The sequence below is a fragment of the Penicillium soppii genome, assembly GCF_028829465.1.
Source record: "Penicillium soppii strain IBT 18220 chromosome Unknown utg000005l, whole genome shotgun sequence".
Taxonomy (NCBI): domain Eukaryota; kingdom Fungi; phylum Ascomycota; class Eurotiomycetes; order Eurotiales; family Aspergillaceae; genus Penicillium; species Penicillium soppii.
The window spans coordinates 1109338-1126852 of NW_026643235.1; the positions used below are offsets into that span (position 1 = coordinate 1109338).

The 17515-nt window shown below is 47.5% G+C and overlaps 8 protein-coding genes across 8 annotated transcripts; 1 reads left to right on the forward strand and 7 right to left on the reverse strand.

Moving 5' to 3' along the window:
• Positions 1–20: 20 nt before the first annotated feature.
• N7529_005848 (uncharacterized protein) lies at positions 21–1331 on the reverse strand (the record flags this gene model as incomplete). The annotated part of the gene is made up of 2 exons (XM_057241375.1): positions 21–1205; positions 1275–1331. 2 exons carry the CDS (start codon positions 1329–1331, stop codon positions 21–23), a joined length of 1242 nt encoding a protein of 413 aa, XP_057096734.1.
• Positions 1332–2138: 807 nt separating this feature from the next.
• On the reverse strand, positions 2139–2375 carry N7529_005849 (uncharacterized protein; the record flags this gene model as incomplete). Its single annotated transcript, XM_057241376.1, has 1 exon — positions 2139–2375. The coding sequence occupies one exon, from the start codon at positions 2373–2375 to the stop codon at positions 2139–2141; it is 237 nt and encodes a 78-aa protein (XP_057096735.1).
• Positions 2376–2640: 265 nt separating this feature from the next.
• N7529_005850 (realted to arylsulfatase) lies at positions 2641–2940 on the reverse strand (the record flags this gene model as incomplete). Its single annotated transcript, XM_057241377.1, has 1 exon — positions 2641–2940. One exon carries the CDS (start codon positions 2938–2940, stop codon positions 2641–2643), a length of 300 nt encoding a protein of 99 aa, XP_057096736.1.
• Positions 2941–6197: 3257 nt separating this feature from the next.
• On the forward strand, positions 6198–7325 carry N7529_005851 (glycoside hydrolase family 64 protein; the record flags this gene model as incomplete). Its single annotated transcript, XM_057241378.1, has 1 exon — positions 6198–7325. One exon carries the CDS (start codon positions 6198–6200, stop codon positions 7323–7325), a length of 1128 nt encoding a protein of 375 aa, XP_057096737.1.
• A 474-nt stretch (positions 7326–7799) lies between these two features.
• Positions 7800–8608, reverse strand: N7529_005852 (alpha/beta hydrolase; the record flags this gene model as incomplete). The annotated part of the gene is made up of 2 exons (XM_057241379.1): positions 7800–8138; positions 8207–8608. The coding sequence occupies 2 exons, from the start codon at positions 8606–8608 to the stop codon at positions 7800–7802; spliced, it is 741 nt and encodes a 246-aa protein (XP_057096738.1).
• Positions 8609–8928: 320 nt separating this feature from the next.
• On the reverse strand, positions 8929–13283 carry N7529_005853 (ABC transporter integral membrane type 1; the record flags this gene model as incomplete). Its single annotated transcript, XM_057241380.1, has 5 exons — positions 8929–9815; positions 9871–9993; positions 10050–12045; positions 12110–12767; positions 12826–13283. 5 exons carry the CDS (start codon positions 13281–13283, stop codon positions 8929–8931), a joined length of 4122 nt encoding a protein of 1373 aa, XP_057096739.1.
• An 804-nt stretch (positions 13284–14087) lies between these two features.
• N7529_005854 (polysaccharide biosynthesis domain-containing protein) lies at positions 14088–14747 on the reverse strand (the record flags this gene model as incomplete). The annotated part of the gene is made up of 4 exons (XM_057241381.1): positions 14088–14145; positions 14206–14524; positions 14616–14640; positions 14703–14747. The coding sequence occupies 4 exons, from the start codon at positions 14745–14747 to the stop codon at positions 14088–14090; spliced, it is 447 nt and encodes a 148-aa protein (XP_057096740.1).
• Positions 14748–15239: 492 nt separating this feature from the next.
• On the reverse strand, positions 15240–17006 carry N7529_005855 (synembryn; the record flags this gene model as incomplete). The annotated part of the gene is made up of 7 exons (XM_057241382.1): positions 15240–15339; positions 15396–16240; positions 16298–16417; positions 16470–16628; positions 16684–16760; positions 16832–16906; positions 16979–17006. 7 exons carry the CDS (start codon positions 17004–17006, stop codon positions 15240–15242), a joined length of 1404 nt encoding a protein of 467 aa, XP_057096741.1.
• Positions 17007–17515: the final 509 nt, after the last annotated feature.

A 17515-nucleotide genomic window follows, 5' to 3' on the forward strand; every position in this document is an offset into this window, starting at 1 on the left:
CAATCACGGGGTAATATTTATTAAGTGGCCCTTGTTGGGGTGGTTGTAGTTGTTGAATCCGTCGACACTATCCTGACGCCCCTCGGCGTCGAAGGACTTTCATGGATACTTGGAAAGTGTGACTGGGTGGGAGTGACAGGCGAAGCAGGATTGGGACTCGGCAAGTTGACGTGGATTGAAGGCAAGCGGTTGATAGCCGGCAGCTGGTTGAATTCCGTCTGCTCGAGCACTGGACTTTGGTATGCCGGTGCATCGCCCCAGTCCAAGTGATCGTACTCCGGGGGCGGAGGAATATCGAAAGTGCCCAAATCGCCCTCGTCGGATTGCGATACTGGTCGACTTGAGCCGTGCGTCGTGGACTGGGCTAAAGGATCTAGCTCGCTCATGATGGACGACGCGACAGACTGGTTTTGAGAGTTGAAACTGGACGGCGCGAATGAACTGGCCGCGTCATTCTGCAGCAGCGGACGGCGGTCGGAGTCGTGTGATTCGGAATTATGGGAATCTGCGCGAAGCCGAGAACCGTCGTGGCGGACATGACCGAGTTCGGCATAGCTAACGCTGGAAATTCGTCGCTCCCGCTCTCGTGCTTGCTGGTCGGCCACTGCTGTCGATAGATCGACTGCGCTGTTAGTCCCGGCACGCCGACGTTGCGCGCGGGCGCGAGTTTCGGCATTCAGACGCTCGAGGCGGGCGGTATCGCCTCGGTCTCGGGCTTCGCGTCGCTCGCGACGGCGGGCTTCGCGATCGGCCAGCTCTTGTCGGCGCTGCAGGCGGAGCTGGTATAATGAGTCCATTTGTTCTTCTCGTCGGGTTTCTTGCTCTTCCGCTGTCTCGGGGTATTCGACGACCATGTCCATTCCGCCACGTTCACCCTCTCGGGCGATGATTTGCTCGGTCGGCTTTGGACTGGAAGAGTAGGGTGGTAGTGTCATGATCGAACGGATGGAGGTTTCTCGGTGTACACCCTCATTTGTTTGCATTTCTGGTGTTCCGCCCGCTCCGCGATAAGAGGTGTCTTGGACATTTCCTGTTTGCCGAGGAACATGCCCATATGAAGCACTTCCTGGACACCATTTCTTCCATTTTTGCTTGAGGTATTTGCCCGGGAGATATTTTGGTTCGTAATATCGTTGTCTGAGATAACGGGCGAGAAAGTAACCGCCGACTAATACTGCGATAGTGAATATGATGGATACTGCACACTATAGGGGAACGGGAGTCAGCATACGGAGTAGCATAGAGACAAAGTTCACGGATAATCGGCAACATACAATAATGAAGATGATGTTCTTCCTCTGGGCTTCACCACGTTTCTGTGGAATGTACATGATGGACAAACCTCACCCTAGGGATCTTCGATGGAAGGCATGGAAATAATCGAGGAATGAAGAAAAGTGCACAAAGTACAAAGTCCGAAGATCGTATCCGAGACAACTATCTTATTATTAGGCGCCAAGCAGGAAAAGAGATGGCGCAGCTGGTGGAGGCTGTGAGCGTCACTTTTCATTCTCTCCTTCAATCATATTCAATCATCTTCATTCGTACCCAATTGGTCTGGACAGTTGTCGATTTGTCGATCTTTGACTTGAATCATCATTCATTAAATTAAATTGGTTCCCCCAGGGATCGTAGCCTTTGTGTACGGGAGATCCTCACAGTGGATACGATTTCGTTTTGCTTCAACTTCTTTTCATTTACTTCGTACATTATTGAGACTTTGATTTACTTGCGATCGTGTATGGACCACACGAGTCCCCTGGCTGCAAGGACTCGGCCTCGGAATTGTTACAGTCACACAAAAATAGCCCTCCCCTTGCGTTTAGAGGGTAATTTTCTCGACTCAACATCGTGCTGAAAAAGGAATGAAATTGAACAGATCGCAAACTGCGAGCTGCAAAATGCAAATCGTCAAATATCGATGTGATAAATCACGCCAGTTAAATTAACTCACATTTATCGTATCTATGCGATGCGTTGCACACAATTATCAGCCCAAACCAGATGCGAAGCGAAGTTGGGGAGATTAAAATTGAAGTGTCGCCCTATTAATTTCCTGACCATCTCTCCTTGCCCCTTCATCTCAACTCAATAACTAACTGACAGGGGCAATTATCCCTGACTTCTAGAAATGAGTCTCATAATGGAAGATCGTCTCCAACTTGTCTCGGCGCTTGTGCGATCGACGCCTTCCCCTGGAACCGCGACGAGGTCGTACAGTGCATAGCTTCCATCTCCCGAGCCCTCGAGCCGGAGACAGGTACATTGCGGCCCACATGAATTGCCGCAATTCCAATTTGCGCCCGTCCCACAATGGTTGTTTCGGAGTAGAAACCGGCATTTGCCTCCTGAGATGCTTCAAAGGCCCTCCGCATGATTGTCTCGAATGAGAGCCTTGTCCCCCTTCACAGAAGAGACTTTGGGTCACGCAATTCAACATGAAGTCAAGCACTGTTGGAAACATATCCATGGCGCACATATCCATGGCGCAGTAAAAGCTTGAGTGATTGTATCGAGATTAACTACTGCGCTAGAGGTTTCACGATGCAAGGGCAGTGGATCCCACTTTCGTTAGTAGCTGTCTTCCCTATCCAGGATAGAATACCCATAACTACTGATCCGAAGTAGACGGTCAGACGGCTATACAATCTCGCTTCGCGGCTTCGCTGCTGATCTCAATTGCTGCCCACATCGTACAAAAGAGTTCTGATTCACCGTGTTCCCGCGTGAAGGACCATGATACCTCTTGATCACATCGCCGAAGGTAAGACCTGCCAGAACCGGGATGAATTTCAGAATACGGCTTTCTGCGCCGTTCTCTGACATGAGCACGATGGATGTGTGGTCCCATTCGCCCGCTGCTCTGAGACATTCGCGGTCCGACCGGCATTCATATCGATCAAATATTCTTTTGCAAGAAGTATTTTCATCGCGCGACATTTCCGCTGAGCGTATGACAAGGCATATTTAAACATCTCTCGGAACAATGCCTTATTCGGCGAAAACGCGAACATTTAGTTATCCAATTCCTGTTTCGTGTTTACCTCGGTAATTTGGGGCAACCTCAGCCGGCATTTGCAGAGGCCGTCGGGGCGCAGTCAACAGCTCGTAAGCGAATGCTGCCTGATATTTGTTCCGCTGGACGTGCGGCTTTTGGGATCACTGATTGAACAGCCGATAAACCTAATAGACTAATCAAACACCCGAGCTGCCATCAAGGAATTGACCCTGTTTCACACACGGCTCTTTACCCCGGAGGAGAGCGCATATCTTTTCTATGTCCCGATTAGTCGAAGCTCGTGGCTGCGATACTTCCAACACTAGAAAGCAATGCTGTAATCTTGTACTCAACCGGAGCGGAACGATGAGGCTCTCCCTCGGCCTTTTAGGCCTCGCTGCGAAATAGTCGCTCTTCTGTATGCTTTTCGGGAAAGCTGCTGCTCCACAATTCAAATATCTCTCGTAGCATGGTTTACTTCTGAGAACACTATCGAACTAATCATTCCATTAGTGATCCCCCAGACTGGCAACTTGTTTGTGTGATCTGAAGAGTAATCTCGCCATGGTCCATATTCACCAGAGGAATCACACGTTGACTCCATTTACTTTCAAACCCATCTTTCCGCCGTGTCTTGCCTGTTCCTTATTATAACCTTTCCTCAATAGGTAGCAGGCTATGCCGACTTTCAGCCAAAGGTTGATTCCTTCTATGGCGGCTTTGGGTTGATCGGGGTTATCTGGGTATACTTTTGCCTCTCAGCTATGGCTGAATGTGTTTTGGAAGAATTATAGATCATGTGGGCTGAGATAGTTCTCGCAAATCGAATTCAAAGCATATTCATCTCCCATGCTTCCTCTCCATGGCTAAATTGATTCGCTGACTGAGGAATATACACCCCCCCTTAATAAGACTTTAAGTCTTTACCCATTCACTACTCTTTTTACGAGCAAAATTCCCGATTTCAGGCCTAGGTTTCTCTACAAAGTTATGTGGTAACATATTTTCTAAGATGGTTTTTGCTAAAACTCTAGTATCAGATTAACAAACTATCTCTTTCCGAATAATCCAATATATATGGCTGTTGAGTGGCAACAGATTAAAGTCCGGTTTCCAAGTTGAACCTCAATTAGTTTTATATAGCGGTCCGTCCCTTAATTAACTTTTGGCCAAAATCGTTTGCAAAAGTTCGAAAACTTGCATTTCTATGCAAAAAATACTTACAGAGATAATTTATACATATCTTGCCTTAAATTTGGCAAATCATTAATATAAAAGTAATTCAATAATAATTTACCGTATACATATACGGAGAAAAAGGGCCTGAAATCGGCACTTTTTGCTGGTAAATAGGGTAGTGGGTAAAAACTTATTGACACCTAGTTATGGGGAAATTGGCAACGTCCTGCCAATATTGGCGCTGACGACGACTCCGCGTTAACTGTAATTCAAATCGAACTTACCAAAGTTTGAAAATGGCAGCGGATTGGAGAGTATTCTAACACAGAAAGATCACTGCTTAGGTATCACCGATCAATAGTATACTTATCCTCTCAGGGAGGGGGGGGTGGGTTGAAGCCATAGAGTAGTGTGATACTAATTTACGTCTAATAATTTGCAATCTATATCAACCCCAATCTCAACATCAATATGCATGTTTTGCGATTGTTAACGATCGTTAACAAATACAGCCCTCTCCATACTCCTGCAACCTTGCTTCTTCATTTCGTCCCTATAGCCTTGGTCGAGATCTCTGTTGTGGGCCCCTAAACCGAAGGTAGCACGACTTGCTCATTGTTCGTGGTGATGACGATGTGGCACTACGATAGTCAGCGCCGGTATCCATAAAATGCTCAATACCAGAGTTTCTTGCAATGAATTTCCAAAAGAACGTGATCATAAGTCTTATCGTAGTCATCGGTTGATCATGGTGGTACGGATGCGAACTCTGACAGACCACCATTTCAAGATCTTGGAAAGTTCTCTTGGCATATTTCAGGAGTATCAATTAACCATGGCGTTTGAATTTTGCCATTGCCTTTGGTGGTGACGAGGATATAATTATGTCCGCAGTATTTCTCCGTGGTTCGGATATACTGAAAGAGAAACGCAATAACGATACCATAATTATCCTCAACACTTTGAGAATGAAGTCTAGATAAAGCAAAATCACCAATTCTAACTCAAATTTTAAAATCAAGTAAAATGCTGGACCCGATGATACAGAGCACTTGACTCGAGGATAGAGGAAGCTTGGTTACCTCTTGTCGCCTTCGAATGCCCTTTCATGCACCATCGCCGCGTGATATTAAAAGCCATATCATTGATTTTAAAAATGCTGGATAACAATATTCGAACTGGTGGGCGTGGGGGCCCCTGCGGTGTCGCGAATTATTTCAGCCTCAGTCAGGACTTGGGCTGTGGAAGAATCATAATTCAGTTTTGCCATATGATCACTAATTGAAACTGCTTATGTCCTTTCCTTTGCCTCGTGAATATTGTCTAGTTGAAAGTGTATTCTAACAAATACTACTTACTTCTCCAACGTTAACTCAAAATGGATGGATGACCAGATGCTGACACAACCACGGACGACCACTCCCAAGATCCAGAGGAAAAGTCAAAAAGAACATGGCATACCTTGTTTTCTGCGTGGCTGTCCCGATGTATCCCCGGATTTGCGGGTATTTTGCATAATTCAAGATTAGTCCCCGCACAAGGCCAAGATCGGCCATAATGAGATCACCTGGAGACACGGCATGATCGTACCGTTCGGCGTTAGCATGAATCGAATTCGGGGTGTCCGTCCTATATTGACGCCAGATATCGGCAATGATTGACTTCTAAACCGCCTCTTACAGGGGTGCAGTCCAATGGGGACAGGGTCAAAGTACCAAGTTAGGGTCATTGCCACGTTGCATCACAGGGTCTTGTCACTCTGCCCTACTTGCCACGAGTTTGAATATCTGCTAGACTTTCAGACATCTTGAGTAACTTGCTATATTATGAGAGTCTTTGCACGCCAAAATGCCAACTATTCACCCCCTCATCTGCAGCCTTGTGGGCCTTCATACAGACTTCTTATTGGACTTTTGTCAACGTTTCAATCCACTCAGACATTTATCAGATTTTAGCCTCAGTTTTCCTTTACATTCAGTATCTTCTTTTCAATTCACCCAGTTTTCTCACATCCTTCGGAATGGCGACCTTGAACTTTGCCTTAAAGAACAACACTACCTCGAGCAACGCCTACGCCTACGTCACAGGCTTGGCGCTTGATCGTGGCAATGCGCTTTGCATCCTGCGATCCGATGGCAAGACTCCTTACTATCCGTCGTCACCATCGGCCACCTTGACTAAACTGAGTTGGGACTGCGCAATCCCACTCGGCGCACCGGGCAGTACCACTGCTGTTACTATCCCGCACCTTGCGGGTGCTCGGTTGTGGTTTGTGCGGGACAACAAATTGACCTTTTATCTCAATCCCGGTCCCGCGCTGGTAGAGCCATCGGTGTCCAACCCTTCAGATCCGAATTTCAACATCAACTGGGCGTTTTGTGAGTTCACTTGGAACAGCGCTCAGTTGTATGCAAACCTGAGCTATGTTGACTTTGTGTCGATGCCCATTGCCATGACTTTGACCAATTCATCCGGAGCAACCCAAACTGTCAAAGGTCTCCCTTCAAACGGACTTGACCTTATCTGCAATGCCCTCAAGACTCAGAACAACCAGGACCACGCGGGTTGGGATCAACTTGTGGTTCAGCAAAACGGCGTGAATCTTCGTGCCTTATCCCCAAACATGGGAAGAACATTGAACAATTCTCTGTTCAACGGTTACTTCGAGAACTATGTGAATCAGGTTTGGGCACGTTATGCAAACGGTACGGCCAACACTCTGACCGTCAACACTCAAGCTGGAGCTGGTGATGTCACTGCCAAAGTCGCCGGCGACGTGATGTGTTTTTCCGTTTCGGGAATATCTTACACGAAGCCATCTACTGGCGACATCTTTAGCAACAGTACTGGGCCGTTTGCCAATTCAAACAACATCACCAGAGATGCCATCACGGCACGTCTGGCCGCTGCGTTCAATCGCTCGACCTTGTTGCTCAATGGAAGCCAACCCAATGGACAAACCGTTTCCAGCTACTACCAAAACTCTCCAACCAATCATTTCTCGCGCATCTGTCATGCTGTGAGTCTCGACACTCGCGGTTATGCGTTCCCGTACGATGATGTTGCACCAGATGGTGGGCTTGACCAATCTGGAAGTGTCTATGATGGCAATCCGAAACTTTTGACCGTCACTCTTGGTGGCCTTTAAAGCAACTCTGCGAAGCAATCCGACATCAAGGAAGCTGCTGCGACTGCTTTTCAGTCTCAGCAGGATGAGTAATTCCAGGCGAATGAAAGAAATTATGACACAGCTATTGGCTGAGATATTGCGCACACAGGGCAATCCCTAACACGCAAAGTATCGTGCAGAAAGGGTTTTAAGGGATTTTCAGAGAGTTTCTAAGGGGTTTTGGAAGAAGTCTTTCAGGGTGTGATCCAAGTGGTTATCACGAAAGCAAGCTGTCAACGCAGGCGGATTTTCGATTGGTCGATGAAAGCCGTTTGGCGCATAGTTTACGTACTTTGTATATATCTGTAGTTAGAACGTCTGTATGAGCATTCAATATCATATTGTATAAATTGATTTCGGTTCTTTCTGTCCCTTAATAGCCCATACCATTCGAAAGAAAGGATAATAATTAGTAAAGACAAAGTCCGCATAATCAGAGGAAAGGCAATTTGCCTATACCGATTCACCGGCTTGTTTCTTGATATAAGCAACAAACTGATCAGGCATAGCTAACCACGGTGTATGCCCAGTCTTAATCTTCTCGGTGTCAATCTCTGCCCCCTTGCGTCGAGCTCGCTCTACCAGGACCTGCTGGACCGGCAAAGGAGTCGCGCGATCATCCTCGCACAAGAGATAGGCAGTTGGAATATTGAAATATGCCGCACCGGTGGCGGGGGCGTTCTGGGTCGCCCAAGCGTGGGGCTTGAGCAATTTGGCCCATTCCGCGCCATCGGGAACATCATGGAAAAACAGCACGAGCGGATCACTCGGTGTCACGATTCCATTTTCCTCCTGAAATTGATGTAAGCAAATTTGAACATGCAAATTTCGTAGGTCAAGAATCAAGGCACGCGACTTACATCAAGCACATACCATGGCGGGGGCATCCCGCCAAACGCGCCGATCAGACTCTCACCAGCATTGGGAAGGAAAGCCGCGATGAATATGAGTTTCACGACTCCCCCCTTTTGGCCGGACTTTTCACGTTCTGACTTGCTCAGTCCATCCAACGCGCTGCTGACCGGTAGCCCGGCCCAGCTATGCGCAATGACAATGACATCATGGCCTGCATCTGCCTCCTGCTGGACGAGTGAGCTGACAGCATCAATGTCTGGCTGTAGGTCGACGACGGAGGTCGCTTGTTGGATGGAGGGGAACGCGACACTCCGGCTGCGGTAGTCGGGGAGCTTTTCGATGATTGGATCAAAGATTGTGTGCGGGTACCACGCACCCGCTGCGAAGATCAGAGTCGGTTTTGACATTGTCGCTCCGATCTATGGAAGAGTCTGAGAGATGGAAAAAAATGTTCGGGGCCACCTAAATAGACCGTAAGGCTGTAAGGCTGAGGGGTTGCAGGGTGTTGAAACGCGCCAAGAGACCGGATATTCGGCCCACTGGACTTAAAGCGCTACGGTCATTAGCCATGAGCAGACATGAACAGATATTGAGCAATTGATGATTTCAATCATCATTGATGAAAATAAGTACATTTTTGTCACGGAATACACAAGTCGAGGGCTGAGCAGGAGACACATTCAACAAGAGACTACGGAGTGCGGGAGCGCGATATTAGAGCAGCAAGTTATGGCCCAGCTTCTTCAGGGTCACTGATTAAAGCATGCAACTTGCCTCCGATCCTCATTGCCAATTTTTCATATGGTCCATCTTCGACGACAGCTCCCTGGTCAAGAACAACGACATGATTCGCAATCTCGATCATTTCTTTGGCGTGCGTGATGATGATAACAGTAAGCCCACGGCGCGTTGCGACCAACCGCCGCACTGTTTGACGCACGATCTCCGCGCCGGCAGGATCCAGATTAGAAGTGGCTTCGTCCAGAATCAAGATTTGAGGTTGACGCAAGAGTGCCCGTGCAATAACTACGCGTTGTTTCTGACCACCCGAAAGACCGACACCGCCGTCCCCGATGACTGTGTTGTAGCTTCGTGGAAGGGAGGAGATAAAGTCATCGATTCCGGCTCCTTGGGCGGCGACGCGAACACTGTGGGATGTGGCCAGCGGGCTGTGCGGATCAACGCCGTATATGATATTCTCATAAATTGTGCCGGGGAAGATCGTGGGTTGTTGTGACACTATGGAGATCTGTGAGCGGAGGGTGGGAACTTGCAATCGAAGAATGTCTGCACCTCCGAGTGTCACCGTCGGTCGTCCAGTTTCAGAAATTGGGGCTTCATAGAGTGCTACTAGGAGCGACGCGATCGTAGATTTCCCCGATCCCGATCGTCCCACAAGCGCCGTGCATGAGTTGCGTGGGATTGAAATAGACACATTTTTCAACACCAATGTCTTGGGCCGAGATGGATAGCGGAAGTTCACATTAGTGAGCTTGATTGGGGTCAACTTTGGAACCGTCAGGGTGCCAGTGTGCTCATGCGATCCATCTCGTGGGAGATTCGCAAGAGCAATAAGTTTTGTCGTAATTTCACGAGAAGTGTTAATTTGCGGAACTATACCAATGTCAGTAAACCGCCGTAAATCTCCAATCATCCGGGGCATACGCACTCCACGAGAGGATTTGTGCTGCATACCCGATGCTGAAAAGGAGCATCGAGAACACCATCATCACGTCGTTCACATTGAACTCCCCAGACGCTGCGACTACTGCTCCATAATAGAAAATCAAAGCTATGGATCGCGATTAGTAAGTCTCACATTGAAATCAAGGCTTTTGACGTGCTCACCGCTGGAGAATATGACAGTCGATTCCACCATGCCGAACAACATGCCTGTGTAGATGGCACGTTTCAACCCAAGCAACAAACACCGCGCAGTAGCATTAGCTTGTTTGCGATGGAAGTGACCTTCCAGAGTTAGCGTTCTCACAGTGCGGATCTCTGAAAATGTCTCTGTGAAAACATCGGCCGCAACATTATTCGCATCATTACATCGCCTTTCCCATAGGCCATTGGTTCCCTCGAAGCCACGAGTGATGATGTAAATCACCGGCCCACAAGAAAGAGCAACAAGTGTCAACTTCCAACAAACAACCAAGCTCCAGACGATGGAAATGACGGTAATCGCCGCAGCAACGACGACGAAGCCGGCGAAGCGGCCCAACAAGTTGCGCATATCCTCCCCATTTTGGTCAAGCGATGATGTGAGTTTAAGAGACCCATTACCATCCTTCTCAAACCAAGCCCTCGGCTGGTCGAGAATGCGTTCGAAAGCATTCTTTCTGAAGCTATCCATCCAGGCCTCGCCGCATAGTTCTAGAAAATAGTGCATGAAGAACGACGCAAGACCATCTCCGAAAGATACTCCCAATACAGCAAGAGACCATGTCATTGTTAAGTGCTCACTATTGGTACCGGCATAAAATGTTCCGAACAACTGCGAGAGGCAATATGAAAATGTAGGGGTGGCGCTTGCATGAGCCAGCGACGCTGTGAGTCCCAAAAAAAGGAGTACACGCTGCTTCAAAGTAAGACTTGGGATTATAGTACCCATTATATGAGAGAGTGGTGGAATTCCGTCTTTCAGCCTGTGCTGCTTCTTTGGCCTTTTTGAACGGCGGCCCTGTCTTCGGTGGCTTTTTGTGTCTGCAGAATCTTTCACAATATGGGTGCGATCGTGAGTATTTCGATCAAATTGCGACCTGCAACCATCGATTGGAGTCATCTCAACCTCTTCCGGTGAGAACTGAATTGGAATTTCTCTTGAGTCGCGCTGAGAGCTTATATCGTCTGTCATAAAAGACACTCGCTGGGTCCAATCACGCAAAGACAGTGCTTGGGGTTCTCCGGACCTGGCTATATACTCTGAACTTCTTCTTGAGGTTATGTCTAGTGAGCTGGAGCGGAGACTTGGTGGAATGTGACCCTGGGCCCAAGATGTGCTGGAACGACGATGTCCACGTAGAGCCATTGGAGGTAGCAAAGCGTCCAAGGGTTCAGAATATTTGGCGCGTCCAATGTCCGAATCCTCCAAAGCTCGCTTGATCTTTTGGCCTTGGTTTTCCAGATCACTTGTGATCTTCGGTTTGAAAAATTTGTCACTCCCCGGGCTTACTTCGACGGCATATCTGTATCCCGATTTCACGATCGAGCCCTGTTCAAGAATGTAGAGAAAGTCCTTGGCCATAATCTGTGACATGTCGTGCGTGATGATGATAGTTGTTTTTCCTTTTCGCCACTCACGAATTGCTTTCACCACCGCGACTCGGTTTGTATGATCAAGAGCACTGGTTGGTTCATCCAAGATCAGGATTGGTGTGTCCCGTAGCTTTGCTCTGGCAATTGCCACTCTCTGTCTCTGGCCACCACTCAAGAAGCTTCCACCGGGGCCAACACAAGTGTCGATTCCCAATGGAAGACCATCTATCGTGTTTTGGAGCATTGCCAGGTCAATGGAATCTTGAGCGTCATACTTGGTGACGGTTTCATAGTTTTGGTGACCAAAGGCGATGTTCGTTAGCACAGACTCATTGAACAATACGCTTTTTTGCTCCAGGAGAGTGATGTTGTTGCGAATCCAATTGATATCAAGCTCTTGTACCGGATTGCGGTCTATCAAGATCTCGCCTGATTTTGGCAAATAAAACCTCATCAGCAGTTGACTGAGAGTACTTTTACCAGAGCCGCTCTTTCCGATGACGAATATTGTTTCGCCAGCTGGGAAAGAAAAGCTACATGAGTTGAGAACGCATTGATCTGGCTGACTAGGGTATGCAAAAGAAATCTTGACGAATATTCATCAGCATATGTACTATTGTCAGAAGGGCTTAGAAGGTATCCCCACTCACATTTTTGACCTCTATGTTACCCTCGCAGTGTTCCGGGTACCGTCCCTTAATCCCGCTTACAACTGTGTCTCTTCTGCACTGAATGATTGATTTCAGAGCAACACCGGCGACTTTCCCCTTCTCCATCACAATCATCTGTGGTAGCACCTGTTCAATTGACTGTGCTGCGGTCAAGCAAGCCCAAAAACTCCTCAGAACTTCACCAGATGAAAGTTGACCGGATCTGGCGAGTGAGCTCCCGTACCAGAACCCCTGAACAAACATTCCGAACATCATCCATCGGATGAAGGCAATTTGAAGGGAATTCAGCCGAGCTTGTCGGAGATAGTGTATGGCAGAAATTTCAATGCGGCTCGAGAAATTCACATGCTCTAGTGCTTGTCCATTCAGGCATTTGACTGTGTCAATATTGGTGATGGCGTTGTTTGCAACTTTGGAAGCTTCGGTAAGCTCGTCCTGCTGCGCTTGTATGCTGTATTTCATTTTCGAGGAAATAAATCCGATAGCCGACGAGAAAATAGGAATTCCAGCCAGAGTAACCAGCGACAGGCTCCACGATGTGTAGAATCCCAAACCTAGCGAGGCCAGTGATCGGAATGAGTATTGCAGGATCAGCCCAAGAGGCTGCGATGTTGCCATCTGCATTTCGTGAACGTGACTAGATATTTGTCAGACAAACCATGTTATTGTTAGCAGACTTCCAAGAGAGCACTCACGCTTGAACACTCGACAAGAATGCCCCGGAGCCTTCACTTTGAGCTTCAAACCACTCAATATCGCACTTCAGTAATTCTATGAATACTTCGCTGCGGATAGAAGAAGCCTGCATCTCCCCAAACGCAACGAACAATGCATAGTATGCACCATTCAAGAACCAGCCTGCCGCTCCCAGCCCGACCATACCGAAACAATTCTTGATAATTTGGTCCTGAAGGCCCTGAGAATCGGTCAAACCTGCCCCGAAAGATGTAAATGAGTCGAAAACATTGCCCAGGAATATTGCAAGCGCCGGTGTGACACCACTAGCAACTAGAGCAAAGACGGACCCTACTACGAGAGTCGGTAGATGCCTTCGAGTTGTGAACCCGAATAGTGACATCCAGCTTGGGTTGGTATTAGCAGCTGTGGCTCCTTTGTCGACCACATTCGGATTGGAAGTTTTGTCAACGCCCATCGTTGCTTTACGGTGACTCAAAGGCCCAATTGAAAACTTCCTATGACTTGCGATTGCTTTTGCTATGACGCTATGGTAGCATAACAGAGAGGCAAGAGATATGAAGATCCACCGTTGCGTATGACGGCCATCTTGGACCGGTCGAGTCTAGGTGTTTCACAAAGACAATGGGTCGCCTAGATAGAACAATATTAAGAAGTTTACAGATGGGGCAACATTGATGAGGGTTGTAGAACAAAGACAACCTTTCTAGTCTTACATTGTTCTAAATCACGTGTCAAGCACATCGACCATTCCCCGTCATGCTCGACGCACCAATGGCGATTTTCGATCTTTCGCTTCCAATGACCGATTTAATGATATGGTTTGGTAACAAGGCGACACTTGCTGGATGCATGATGCACGGTTGCCACAATCCCCCGCTGCATCCGAAATGATACCCTCCAATCAGGCAATAAGAATTGTAAAATTGACACAAGAAAAATCAAAGTGAGACCAAGGAGAATATTTTGTATTCTGGGTATATTGGATACGTGGTGACGGCTGTCCCAGGACATAACCAGTCCACATTTGAGTCGCGATTGATGGCTCGATGGTAAACCAAACCCCGATGTCTATGACCACGTTTCTATCGTGATTAACAAGCTTGAAACGCGATAATTCCAGGCATTATGATCATATCGCGATATTGACTCCGCCCATCATCCGCGCCACAAAGAAACAAGCAAATGCCGTCGGCCAATCAGCCCGGATGTGGAACCGTTCTTGGCTTGAAGAACAGCAGCAAATGTAGATGCATCGTGATCAAGAACTGGCCTTGGAAGCCTTTTCAAAAATCCAATCGTTCAGACCGGCGCGGTTTCTAGAATGCTCGATCAGCTTCTATGCGACCATGAGTCAACTGGCTCCACTCGGTACGTACCTGGCGATCTCAACAGCGTAGAACTGCATCCGCACACCGAAAATGGTTGTGTCCTGGTCGTATTCGGCATCCGCGCGGGTCCGGATGATTGTGCCAAAGTTGAAATCCTCAATCTTCTCCCACTGCTTCATCCAGTTGCGCCATTTCTCCTTGCCGGCCTTGCTCTTCATTTCGTCCTCGATGAGGGTTGCGGCGGGATCGAAATCGGGGAATTCCTTCATGAATGATTCGTAGATTTCGTTGTCTTGCTTGGTCAGACGCAGCTGAGAGCCCTTGACCTTCTCAAGGATAGCCCAGTATGTCATGAGGTGTTCCACCGCTGCAATGAGATGAAATGTCAATTTTTATTCAACAGGGTAGATCCACTCGATATTCTGGCGGATCGATGCGCGATTCAATTCGCGACTGACCTTTCACGGCAAACTGCTTCTCCATCTATAGCAATTGTCAGCGACCAACAGTTCTCTGGCCAGACCGAAATGGACGCAGGTTCATACATCTTCGAGATTCTCCGCCTCCTCGGGGTTGAATGGCTTCGACATAGTGACGGATGGGTGTAGTAGTTAAACTTGAAATATATGAAAGCAAGAAATTTGCCTAGGTAATAATATGCAGAGGAAGTCAAGTGGGAGTTTGAGCCCCGCGGCATAATTTTTTTGTCGGGCGCTCTCCGCCCACACAACGTCATTCGGCCCACAGTGCATAAAGTACTAAAGTACTGCATACAATATTGCAATGTCCATGAATATAAACTCTGTCACAGTCATTCAAAGATTTCTTCATATTAATGATATTACAGAGGCACTGTGTTGGAGCACAGCAATCAGCCAAATAGATTATCAAGTGATGTCCAGCATCGTTAGATGCAAGAAAGGAGGAAGGAGGGTACGAATCATATGTACAGGCAAAATTACATGCAGTAGTCAATGGATTATGTTCCAAAGTTCAATTAAACGCATCAAATGAGGGATTCAAATTCAGATTGCGAGGATTAGAACAAGTCTTTGGGCCCTTCAAACCTCGGCCGCTTGTGTTCAATCGCTGTCAGAGTCATCTGGCAACTCTTCAAATCTTCCCTCGTGGAGAGCCTGAGTAACAGGATTCTCAACATTAAGGAGACCATTCGCCCTTGCCCTGTGAGTAACATTAACAATGAAATTTTGCTAAATTGACTGACTCAATGTACTTACCTCTCGAATAACACAAAGAGTCTCTCCGCCTCACGCTCCTTCTCTTCCTGAGTCATTGGTGGAAGATCATCAGTGGGCTCAGCATCCAACCTTTGCCCGGTAATCGGGTTGAGCAATACATCAGCCCCATCAGTGGTGGCTGAGTGCACTTCACTGTCGCTTTGTGGCATTTCAATACCACGAGCTGCCAAAAACCCAGCAGCGAAGCCGTAGCCTATGTTTTTGGTAAGGGTCTCGGCATCCTTACCAGATAAGACAAACATCAATTCAGATATCGCAACCTTAAGATTAGCGAAGTGGCTTGTGGAGAGCTTGAGAAGTCTTGAAGAGAGCGCGTCCGATTGTCCGATTGGCAAGCTTCGATCACCATCCTCAGGTAGGAGAAGCCCTCGCATGTACTTTTGAGCATCTTCTGGTGCAACTTCATGGATGGCAATGAGTGAGTACAGCAATGGGATTGCTTTTGTTTCCAGCTCTTCAGGGCCATACAGAGACACAGCCCGGTCCAAGATGGTGATTAGTCTTTCCACATTACAATTTTCATTGAATGTCGGGAAAAGAGAACTACTGTCAAAGACCTTGCCCCCCTTCTCCCCCAGATCGAGAATAGACAAAGCATTGAGTAGGCCACCAAGAAGACCATCCAGAGGTTGTTCCGAGATGTCCATACGGCTGATAATCTTCAAAATATGAGGAATAGAAGGCGAGAAGGAGGCAGCAAGATCTGGGTAAATCTTCGAGACATTGTATATCAACTTCAAGGTGTCTGTGAGTGCCAACTCGTCCATTTGCGACAATGGCATCCTTCCCGATTCAGGGAATTGCTTTGCATGGCGATTCAATTGCTGAGCAGGTTAGCACGTCTGCATCTGGAAAACCATATGCGTGCTTGGGTAACTCACATAGGTGACGTTATCCCCCAACGCATGGCCCTTGATCAAGTTCTCAAAGTCCATTGTGGTATCATAAGTCGCATAAAATAGGATGCGACTTGTTACCATCTCATCTTCTGAATTATCGGTCTGCATAATTCTGTGAGATTCGGAGTCAGGCAAGAACGTGTGGCAGCCATACCTTCAGTTTATCTGCTAGCTTGCCACCATATCCTGTGTCCACAAAGACCTGGCGCATTTTCGGATCGAGCAAAAGTGCATTTGCAACACAGCGTAAGGCCGCCCGCCGGACGTCAGGTGTTTCTCCTTCAACCCCATACTGAACTAAGGTATTGATCCCCTGTGTATGGTCAGAACACAGAGATTCTCGACATATATCCAGCAATATCCCCTACACTTTGTGAATAGATTGGACCCGCGTTCGTAGGATTCGTGCCGTGCTGTCGGAGCTGGAGAAGGGTCTGAACTCTCTCTGGGGTGGATTATCACGTCAGTAATTGGGTACCAAATTATCTATAGCAATTTAAATAGGCTTGGACTTACCTGGCGTTGTGAGACTCTTGTCTTGTAGGTCTTTCTCGAGTGACTTGAGCAGCTGCGTCACCTGCTGCAGCTTTGCTGTAATAAGGCAAGGATCGAGTCAGTGGAGATGCTCGCTGCAGTTTCGGCATATCAATTGTCACGATGTACCTGCTCCTTGCATCTGAAGAAAGTCCATGATGTTCTGCACCTCGATCTGCAAGTCGCGTGGACCGAGTAGGGGGTTGCGACGAAACTGATGCTGCTTCGTGCGGAGTTTTGGAGTTATCGCAAATTATCAGGACAAATACGGGAGAGCGCAGTTCCAATGACCATGTGTAATGGCGAAAAAGGATATCGAAAGAAGAGACGCGGGGAAAGTGAGTCGCAACTCGTCATGAATATTATTGCCGCGAAAAAGAGGCCACCCCACTTAAGCTTCTCAATGGTCGGTTTCTAGTTGCGACACAATATCTACATGCCTAGGTAAATACGTACACCCGCGCATAATATACATATGTACACTATGTGCGTATATGTGCTCATATACATTTTAGGGAAAGGGGTCTTCAAGTCTAGAATTTAGGCCACTATAAACGCGATTGTAAGTACTCCACACTGGCGTGCAGAGATGCGTAAAGAATGTGCGGCGCGCTCAACAGTAACATTCTACAATATAACACTTTGTTTAATCTAATAAATACAGTT